The following is an 11,744-nucleotide window of genomic DNA, read 5'->3' on the forward strand; positions in this document are numbered from 1 at the left end:
GTCGTAAGACTTCTAGTAGCAGTGGTCAGGTTTCCATACGGAGGATACACATATATGTTTCAGACATACTAATAGAAGTAGTATTTAATAAAATTATAAATATATATATATATACCTATTGACACAATCTATTTCCGTCAGAAAAGTAGTATGTGAAACTAAGCAACGCCTTTTACTGTTTCTGTATGAAATGAGATATTTCATGTCCTGTCGGTTCAATTTGGCTCGCAAACATAATAAATATTGAAAACAGAATGTGGAATTAGACGATAGATACTATAAATCTTGTTAAATAAAAAATGTACAAAAATATATTATTATTGAATTGTCTAAAATTCCGACGCATAAAAATTAACTGCAAGTAAACTATAAATAAAACTAATTTTAAAATGTTCCTAATTATTATATATAAATAAAAACTAATTAACTAATTTTAAATAAAGGAAAACAAGTTAATTTTGAACCTCCTGTATAAATAATATCGAGAACACAACACAGTGACACACATACGCGGCTTTACTCTAAACCAATAATAAAATAAAATCAATCTATACCACCCTCTCATAAGCACACAAACGTACATCAATCAATGATTTTCCTATCTCTATACGCACACATACATTGAAAAATATTGGGAATATTGGCGTTGTAAACATTTATAGGATATTTGCAAAGTATTCTGATAAACGAACATTATATTTCTGTTTTTGTCGCACACATTACATTCAATGAGTCGAGTCAACGAGAGAATAGGACAGCGAACCCGGTTTTACAACTTTGCAAAGGGACAATGGCGACGCTATTGTTGAAAGTACCCCAAACTTTTTTTAGGTCATATAAAAGTATTACATTTGTAGGGACGTGCCGCCTTTATGCACTTACTGCATTCGATTCGCAGTCGACTCAGGAGACGGGTCATAGTCTCCCACGCAGTATTCATTTTAGTGAAAATATCTATGAAATCAGTGACTTGACTATGTCGTCGATAGCAGCAAGTAATCGTGCTAGTGAAATGTGGAACAATAGTGTCGAAGTGAACAATCAGAGTAGTAGACAAAAACATTATAGTTATAAACCTTACCCAGTGGTATCCCCCAGTGGTTATAATTATCAAAACAACTTTTACCCACAAAATTGTAATTATTCCAATTCGTTCGGTGGTAGTTATGGCGCTAAAGTTTACGGTAATAATAACCAACAGAGTAACGCTGTGGTGAAAACGGAACCAGGTAATTGGCCTAATTATCCAATAAATTACATGAATGACAATAATACAAACTTGGAAATGGTAAACAGATGGAGAGAAATGAGTTACTATGCACAGCAATATGATAACAATTATAATTACGATCAAAGAATGAATCAATATACTGCCCAAAATGGACAGGAGCCTAAAAATGAAGATCAAAGACTTGTCAATTCACCTGGTCAATGTAGTATCCCAGAAACTAACTATGGATCTCCACAAAGTACGTCAAGCCATTTGAAACCAGCAACACCAGAAACAGAGGATTCTCCTAATCTACGAGCACTTTTAACAAAACCACAAATGAAAAAGCCTATGCCTTATTTTGTTAAGTCTGATAAGCCCTATGCGCAAGAAATGCAACAGATGATGTTTCACGCAGACGAGATTACTGATTGGGAAAAAAACAATGAGATATCAGCAGGGAAAGAATGTAATTTGTCGCAATTTCATGGTGGATACGAGAGTAGCGAGGGTCAGACGTCAGTCAAGAGTAAAGGTGCCGTGGGTGGGGCGTCGGTTGCAAAAGAAGACGCACAGTCATCGCAGGAGCCGCCGGCGGAGCCCTGTCAGGACGTGACGAGGGTCGCACCAGGCGGGGACAATGTGAATTACGCAGAAAACAAAATGGCCGTTGCACCCGAAGCGCAAGGATACTATCCCTGGATGAAAGGTGTTGGTAGTAAGTTCATTTTTTATAAACAATTATTTTTGGTTGAATTTAAAATATTTAAGACCAATGCTATACACTAACTGCTAATTTTGTGTTACATTTTATTATTTATTTTGATTAGATGGAGTTTAATGACATTTTCTATACAAAATTTTGATTAATGTGTTTGTTTCTGTTACAGGTGAAGATAAAAAAGAAGGATCAAAAAGGACAAGACAAACTTATACGCGCTTCCAAACATTAGAGTTGGAAAAAGAGTTTCATTTCAACAAATATTTATCAAGACGGCGTAGAATAGAAGTATCACATGCGTTAGGTTTAACGGAGAGGCAAATAAAAATATGGTTTCAAAACAGACGAATGAAAGCAAAGAAAGATGGTAAACTAACAACATCACCGGATCCGTATGCAGCTGAAGATCAAGGTGTGACCAAAATGCCAAATTTATCGGAGTACATTGACTTGCCAGTTCTTTCTGAATATCCTAATTATCCTATGGGTTCTGTACCTCCACACCATTTAAGCCAAATGACAAATAATATGACAGAGAATTGCATGATTCCTTACAGAGGTATGGTTCCTAAAATGTGACCGCAGTATTTAACTTTATTTAAATAATTAAGAAAATTATTAACGTCTTATATCTATTACCGATTTTGTTCCAGTTGTAAACTGGCATCTGATGTTGATGTTACCAATTTTTCATGTGTATATATAGTTATATGTAAAGATATATAATCATCCTTTCTTGTAACTAGATAATTTTATAATATCATAGGGTAAATTTAACTATCACAATGTTAATTACTGGTTGTAGTCCACATGAGTTTAAAATAGCTTTACTAAGCGGATAACGCTATTTAACCCTCTCAATTGCATTATTGTACATACTACTTATGACAAATTAATGTATACTATTAAAATGATTATATACTTTTTAAAATTCTTACAGAGAATTTGTCAAATATTTCTAATAAAATTTTTGTCCTTATATTGCAACATAGAAATCAGTAATAATAATAATTATATTTAGGACTATAATTAAAAACAATAATTATTCCGATGAGTAATGTTTACTACAAAATAAAATATAATTCTGGTCAGAGTGAATAATGTAACTAATTATGCCTGTATGTACCTACTATAGATATTGATATATTGACTTTCAGCATATTTGATTACCGAATGCCTTTTAACAATAATATGTTTTTTTTTTGCGTTTATTAATAATATATATATATATAGTAAAATTACAAATACAACATATCATTTCATAAGTGTAAATATTTTATGAATAATGTATAGAATATGATGGACAGTTCCTATAATTATGGCGTATGGAAATATTATGATTACGTAGTAAAGTAAGTTATATAGTAATAAGACTGATTATTTATGACTATTTTTATACTTCTCTAGTCAAATGGCGCTAATTAAAATAAAGAGGAGTTTCGATTCCAGATTATTAATAAAGTATTTTTATTTGAATTAACTTTTACTATTATTTAACCTTTATTATTAATTTATTGGTTATTTCGCTTTTCATTATTTTTATATTTCATATACTTATATCTATCTCATATATTTTCTATATGTAGTAAATTCATGCAGAAAATATATAATATTAGTTTAAAATTTTGTTACATAAAATAAAATCAATGGTGTCAAATATACTTGCATTAAAGTGATGTATGACATCGTCTATGTGTGTGAGTATATGAAATCATCTAAAAATAACCAATGCCAAAGTTAGTCATATGTACTTAAATTATTTTAATTGTTCACATTAGTAATATAACAAAAATACAAATGCACTAACAATATCCAATTTGTCCTTTTTAAAGTTGATTTAAATATATTAAATCAAAAGACCCTGCGTTAATTTGTTTAAAGTTCACACTTCTTGCAATAAATACGGCGTTAACAATACAACCCTTTCTGTGTTGAAAATGGTCAAAAAAGTCCTACTGCTTAAATATTGGCGGCAGTAGTATACCCAAGGGAGTACTTAATAGTATTATGTTCAATTGTTGACAGTTTACCGACAAATTTTGACATGTTTTGACTAGATATCGGATTTGGCTCGTCAGCTCTTTGACTGCGATTTTGCTTTGTAATCCTGTAAAGGGCTTTGCTACTTGTTTGTTACATATTTGAGGCAAGTATATATTTTTTTATTAGGATGGTATGAATTTTGGTTATATAAGCTCAATTTTTTTTATAAATACATTCGGAAAACTTAGGTCAATTATTTCATTATTTTTCCACTTCCTGACAAACGACCGAGTTTTCCTCTATACTTCTTTGTACGTACAAAGAAGAATGTAATATTTTATTGTCTGTGGTATGGCTATGGTAGGTATACGAAAAGTTCCGCATTACCAATTTTACTCTTAATTTGATGATTATTTTTTAAATTCGACTTTTAATATATTATAGGTTCTATAATACATAGAATCACCTAGACAATTTCTCGAAAAAATTTTGCAACTGAAAAAAGTGATTGAAAAAATATTCCTATTATATGTATATACCGACAAAATCCTTCAAAATCTTATTACAATAATCTTCCGTATAGTTACTGATTATATCAGCTAAATAGTTTCGTATCGGATTTTATATCGAATTTCACATTTTGGGTTTCTTTAGTGTCAACTTCATAAAGTTTCGGTGAGTGGTTGTGGGTTGGAGAATATATTATTCAGCGCATATATCATATTGATAAATTCGAAATATTATTTTATCTCTAAGAAATATTTTAAAGTGAAATCTAAAGGTACAAATATTGTGAATTTCTTACAGAAATAGGTCGTTCTTCTTACCTATCTTTTACTTTATATAAATAAACATTTTCCGGTCAATATTCACAATATTTTTTGAGCAAAAATCACAACTAACTTCATTGCATGAACCTTCTAACGGCCCTCCGTTACAAAGTAAACCCTCATAATATTTGAATAGAGAATAACAATAGATTGCAATAGAAGAGGATGCCAATAACGATTGATACTTTAAGCGAAAAGAGAAAGATATACAATCAACCCCATGACAAGGGGTGAGATCTCTACAGCGCATGCTCGGTGGACATTCATTCAAGATGGCTGCTAGTGTTTAGTTTATTTCGCGTGTTTTTGATTAAAATATTGTATTAAGGCATATAATTTTATTAAACACATACAATATGTGGTGTACAAATCTTACAGAGACGATCCAAGATTTAATTTTAACTGAAACGGTAAGTCACTTTCATAATAACTATTTGAGGTTATGATTTTATGACAACAGTGTTAAATAACATATTCCTAATAATTTATAGGGCCTAAAATAGAATAACGTAACTAATTATTACTTGTAATATATATTATAATATATATAATATTATAATATGTATTTTTTAGATTACAGTGAGATGTATTTCTATTACACTGTTTTTATTTACGGTTTTGTATAGGTGACTAATATATATAGTAATGGTTATTTTATTAGTAATATCACTAACTCGGTCTAGCTATACATCTGAATTATGATTGGTTACTCAAACATATTTTAGAAAGGGAAGGGATTGTTGGTCGTGTGAACTATATCCCCATTGCCAACAATGTACAATCACAATTTGACCTCCTCGCGGTTCGATCTGGAAACCATCATAGTACATTCCATTCTGGCAAATTTGCCATGTTGGCTGACTCATTTGAGCTCATCTTGTAGTCCTCCACACATCTAAAAATAATATTATGAGAAGGTCAGGCAAATTTATACGCATAGGTATGCATGGTGTTCATTTAATATCTTATCATGATAATATTAATTATATATTACACGTCCACTGCTAAACAAAGGCTTCCCCAAAATCTCCACGATGATTGATCCTGCGCTGCTCGCAACCAACGCATTCCAGCGATCTTGACTAGATCAGCGGTCCACCATGTCAGAGGCCTTTCTACGCTGCGTCTTCCGGTCCGCGGTCGCCACTCGAGGACTTTACTGCCCCAACAGCCAACTGTCCTACGAGCTATGTGCCCGGTCTGAAATAATGATGATGATATTACATTAATAAATCTAATAATATAAATAGATAGTCAACTAAAAATACCTATAATAAAATATTACCTACAGATTGATTTCATATAACTATCTCTATTACTACTGTCATTATAATATTATTTTACTTTTAGGTAACGAGGGTAGTATGGTAAAAGATTAGATTGTAATTTATCCATATTAGACCTACCTAGTAATTATTCTAATACTGACATGGGTATATTTAATATCAATAGAAGGTTCTAACATACGAATTCCACAACCACTGAACTGTAACTATTGTACAATTCAATAAATAGTTTTATTGCATCAACGGAAACAAGACGGTTGCTTCCACAACATATCACTAAATACTAAATAAGCTATCGTTGAAATAAATTTGGTTATTATGTCCTTCTACAGTGCATCGCACCAAATTGGTGCAAACACGACATTTCAGTTTCCGAACTGCAATACGTAAGTTGGTTTTGTCACGCATTCAATACGCGCTTGAATGGGAACTCTAATTAATCCCAAAGTCGAACGAGGCAGCTTATTGAAGACGGATCAAAAGAAACCTTCTAATGGATATTTGAATACCTCGATAGTATGTACCTAATATGTATTTACTCACACAATGAATCAACTGAATGTTTATGCTCTAAAAATAATTACGTAATTAGCTGCCTTTAATATTTTGGTTGATAAGTGTTAAATCTATTTGGAAATTATATCACTATTTTGCAGTTACTACCTTGGTTATATTTTTGACGAAATTTGTACAGAATACGGTGAATTCAAGTTCTTTCATCCGTTATTATGTTACGTACGTAAACCTTAACACACAAACAGTAGATTTCCGTTTCGTTACAATTTTGTAGTAGGTAATGTATATATAGTTATATATGTTAAGAAGATGTAGAAGGGAAAATAAATTGTTATTCATAAATTTATTTTTTGACGTTCTTAAAAGTTTCTAGAAACTTATTGCCACGTATGTGTAATATGGAATCAACTGCCGACAGAAAAAGTTATTTCTGATACGAAACGATTGAAACATTTCAAAATACACATTGTTAAGTAAAGTTAGTTATTTAATTAATTGTCGTAGTACTTACTGTAATCTGTGCTATTGGTGGCTATAGGTACCTACTTAGCTGATTATTTCAAAGCAAAAGTCGATTAGTGGCGGTATATTTAATTAAAATCTTAGAAATATCAGGATATAGGATTAGTTATTACCATCTTATCAACATGTACAGAAACTAACAGATGTTCTCCCGCGTTCTTTTAATACGTGAACGTTCAAAGTGAGTTTATCAACAAACATAAATTACAACATAATTATACGTAATGAGCAATTAATTTAAGAGCGAGAACAAACCATTAGTGATAAGCAATGTGTGTACATAATTGATTCTTTTGATGTTGCTTCAGCCTTTAAGTAGGTATAAGGTATGAATATTTTTATTTTAGATATCTATTAGTTAAAATAACTTTTCGTTAAGTTACTATATCTAGTATTAGAAACTTAATTTAACTATGCAGCTTTGCGTTTAAGATTATGATACTGGATGATTAGCTCAAGACTTGGATGAACCTTACTAAGTAATTCTATGGGACTTTTTTATATATGACTGATAGGATATTCTGTAGTAGTGGTTATTTAAGGAATATAGCCAGTACCCTATAATATGGAGCGATAATTTCAAGATTTCATATCACAGTAAGAATAAATATAGGTAATTCTAGAATCATTACTTGTGACAGTTTGTGAGATAGCATAGGGTGTAGTAGTTAATACTGGACAAACAATTATTAAATTAAAAACATCATTTTTAATAACTGTTTTAGATAAGCATACGGCCTATCATTTAAAATAAATATATGATATGGTAAATGGTTAATTTAGAGAGAGACCTGAAGATAATGCCTGGATGATGCCTGAAACAATAGGACACCTCATCTTTTTTGTATTATCGTACGGCCCATCGCGTAGCCTATGATGCCTGAAACAATAAGAAACCGTTAATATATATATATATTAATGATAGTATTATTATATATAATTCATTTAGATAATTTAAATAATCATAACAATCGTCTATGTACATGAACGGCACCAAGGACTTCACTTCCACCAGTAACAGCTGCCTCGTATTGCGATTTTGGAAAACTAAGATGTACCTTTATACCTTGTATTTCACTGCTATATTTCTTAGTGTCTGAATTAATGAAATAGGTGAACAAGACGACTTTGTTTTAAAATTATAGTATAAGAGGCATTACATCTTAGTTCTCTGGAATGCTGATGCAGGAATATCATGGGTGTCACATATTAACGTGAGTCCGTAGTGCTATTCATATATATAGACGACCGCTTACAATCAGTTGAGCAGTTTGCTTGTTTGCCATTCCAATTACAAAATAAAATGTATACAGTCTATCTCTACAAACTATATTGCATTCCATATAGTCCAGGTGGTCCGTATGTTCAATACTCAGTATATGAACTATCGAGTACGATTTACAAAAAGGCGAGATGCGTCGTGGACATCACGTTACAGAAACATCAGTGTCCATACAAAAACCGACGGGATCAACAAAAGAATCTGCAGGGCGCATTGTCCCAGGATCATTTATCAAGAACGCTCCGCTGCCATCGCTCGAAAGCAGAGCTGATCAATGTTTGGCGGACGAGGGTGATTTGGATCGATTAAAATTTTTGCATTTAATTGTTGATTTTCAGTAAAAATACTTATAGTAATTATAGTACTTGTATATAGTAACAATGATTTAAAAATAAATGTAGATATTGAGGTAAATAAAAAACCATTAAAATGTAAGAGGATATGTAGAGATGTGTTTTCATGAAAAGTCATTAATTACAAAAGTTGTTTGCGTGCGCCATGCAGCTTTTTGTAAGTGTGATATGGTAGTGGGGTTATAATACTATACATAATAAAATAAATTGTATCTTAGTCTTCAAGAAAGGCAACACATAGGTGATATCAAGAACTATTAAGTAATACAGTGGTGTTCGTAATATTGTTCATGTACCTATATAGATGACGGTTACCACTTACCTTCGACGTATATAAAAAATATTAATCAGTAGCTATTTAAAACCACATTTGAAAAATTTTAAAACCAATTTCATTGATTCTTTATTGCTATCATCACATCTTGATGGTGATGTTTGGAAGATGACATAATGAATAATGTATATGTGATAAAGTTACAAAGTAACATATTAATTGTATATATATGGAGCTGCATAAAAGAAACGACGCCACGTATTCTCATACATTATAATATAGCTGTATTTAGAGATAATTACTATATAAGTTGCATTACGATAATCACAACTCAACATGAACAATTACTGAACGACCGTTTTCCCGCTACTGTATAATAGCTGCTATTACCATATTGCAATTTAACGCCTTTGCGAAATGTATAATAACTCAATTTATGTGATACCCGTACTTAGTTTTTACGAAACCTCTTCGATTTTATTGAATGGATCATTATATAAATTTGATACCGATCATTTAAATTGCATTTCTTAAAATTTATAAATTGAATAAAAAAGTTAATCCGCATAAGTATTTTTCTACTAAAACTAGCGACCTACCGCGGCTTCGCACGGATGTATAATGCAAGTATCTAGAATTTGACAAAGGTCGGTCACTATATGCTATATACATAATTCTAAGTATTCACCGCTATGGGTAAGGCTTCACCTTTTTACTTCATTTTTAATGTGTAAATTAAATCTTTAACAATACTTTTAATTTATACAAAATTACAAATCTAATTTAATATTACAACTTAATCTTTCAATCAAAAATAAATGTTTTTACCCTAGAAAGTTGCCACAATTACTATGACGACGAATGTATAACATTCGTCGTCATAGTAATTGTGCATTGTGCAACGTATATCTATATTTATACCTATGTCCTATTTACTTATTTATATGTCTATTCATCTTCTCCTCAGATATGACAGCCAAGTGCAAGAACATACTGCGTCGACGTGAAATGAGTAAAGGCAAGGGAACGATTATGTGGGTATCTATCTATTTTATAAGTGTAAATGCCAGGGAGACCTTATCTTGTAATATTTTAAAACATCTACACACGTCACTAAAATCAGGTGCGATATCGGAGCAGTGATGGGATGTCTCCTTAATCACTTCCTAGATCGCCTCATGTGTCCGATACTGTCCCCTATTTTAGAGTCATATATAGACCATTTCACTGTGATTATTTGTTCATGTTATTTTTTGTAATGTATGATAATAAAATAGTGCACTCGCCTACGCCAATGACCACCAGTGGATGTTGACAGTTTGTAGATAAAGTTAACTCTGTTAGCTCATTGTAGAGAATTCCATGTGGAAGCCACGTGGAGGATGACCTGACACCATTGATAGTAACAAGATCACTAGTTCCCGTTACTATCAATCCCCGCCTCCTTAAGTTTCTTCATATTGATATGGTATGTTTATTATTAAATCAACTAAGCCACTTTATTTTAAGACATTTGATTCAGATCCAGGATAACATTGTCAGGTATAGTTCAAATCAAAACGTAACGTCATTTACCTGACTTTAACGTGACGTGACTTTGGCACGGGTAGAATACTGATAGCTAGTATCACTCGACCCTCGACTTGCGATTAAGAATTGAACAAAACTTAAATAGTTTGTAATGTAACATTTCAAACGACTGAGATATGAAATTTCTCCATTGATGTGTTATTTACTTAGTTACCTACATTATATCTTTGTCAATACCGTATCAATTTTTTATAATCAGTAGAGTTGACTTTATTAAATTGTACTTATTAAAAAATTAACAGACCAATTAGTGCCAATATAAGCAGAAGATAGATTTTGTACATAGTCGTTTACATGGGTACCTCAATAACATTTCGCTAAGTATCTTGCTTTGTAAGATATGTGTCGATATTACAGGGCAGGAAGGTATGATATTTTAGTATTTAGGAATGGCAACACAGAAGTTGTACCACGGGGATGCTGTATATAGGTAGGTACCATAAATACATAAACCGTACCACGGTCATCATATAATCATGTGATCCCGTGGCTACGTGGATTGTTTGACATACCAACTGTACAAACAAAATTACTGTCTAGGGTGTTAGAGACATTCATACTATACAATATACCTTAAAATTATTTCTACTTTCATGTTACTAATAATAGTGTTTGTTCTAAAATTTAAGTCAAAATCTAAGCACTTCCTATTTAGTTAATATTGGTTATGGGAAAAGTCGGAGATCTTGTTATACTGGCGTTGGAATCGGCGTCAATGTCACTTATGTGTTTAACCCGGCGAGTGGATGGAGGAAATGATGGATGGCGCACCAACCGGCCCGTTGTTGTAGCTAGAGGGAACTACTTAGAGTTGTTATAATGATTTCAAATTTTTCATTTCTTTATATATTTACATAGAGAGAATAAAGATTTTAAACCAGTTTTATATATGTATGTTATCTTTCACTGTTTATTTGTTAAGTATCGAATTGTCTCTAATATAGGTTTACTTTCAGTTTAATTCCTATAATAACTATTTTTTTATCTTCGTTTACTTTCTTTCTTCGATCTTATATTTTATTATATAATCTAGTTTTCTAGTACGAAGGTTTTGTATTTTAAATATACAGAAGCAGAGCAGTTTTTTATTTATGTATTCATTGTTTTGCAGATTTAAACTTAGTTGCATGTTCTCATAAATTGATTGAGTAAAACTGTTCTCTTATTTCAAATAATG

The 11,744-nt window shown here is 31.6% G+C and overlaps 1 protein-coding gene and 1 long non-coding RNA gene across 2 annotated transcripts; both read left to right on the forward strand.

Annotated features, from left to right (window-relative positions):
• The first annotated feature begins 958 nt into the window (after nt 1-958).
• LOC131847950 (homeobox protein Hox-B5a) lies at nt 959-2,764 on the forward strand. Its single transcript, XM_059197679.1, has 2 exons — nt 959-1,928; nt 2,101-2,764. The coding sequence occupies exons 1-2, from the start codon at nt 977-979 to the stop codon at nt 2,508-2,510; spliced, it is 1,362 nt and encodes a 453-aa protein (XP_059053662.1). The 5' UTR covers nt 959-976; the 3' UTR covers nt 2,511-2,764.
• Nucleotides 2,765-7,506: 4,742 nt separating this feature from the next.
• On the forward strand, nt 7,507-10,512 carry LOC131847898 (uncharacterized). The gene is made up of 4 exons (XR_009357739.1): nt 7,507-7,681; nt 8,416-8,641; nt 9,945-10,011; nt 10,332-10,512. It is a non-coding gene; the product is annotated as an uncharacterized LOC131847898 (long non-coding RNA).
• Nucleotides 10,513-11,744: the final 1,232 nt, after the last annotated feature.

The sequence above is a fragment of the Achroia grisella genome, unplaced genomic scaffold, assembly GCF_030625045.1.
Source record: "Achroia grisella isolate CSIRO2021 unplaced genomic scaffold, CSIRO_AGI_Agris_v1 utg544, whole genome shotgun sequence".
NCBI classification, from domain to species: domain Eukaryota; kingdom Metazoa; phylum Arthropoda; class Insecta; order Lepidoptera; family Pyralidae; genus Achroia; species Achroia grisella.

What these genes read in the sequence shown, in the direction of transcription:
- LOC131847950 (XM_059197679.1), top strand. Translation starts at nt 977, where the DNA reads ATGTCGTCGATAGCAGCAAGTAATCGTGCTAGTGAAATGTGGAACAAT. An exon ending in CTGGATGAAAGGTGTTGGTA is followed by an intron (nt 1,929 to 2,100) that starts GTAAGTTCATTT and finishes TTTCTGTTACAG; the next exon opens with GTGAAGATAAAAAAGAAGGA.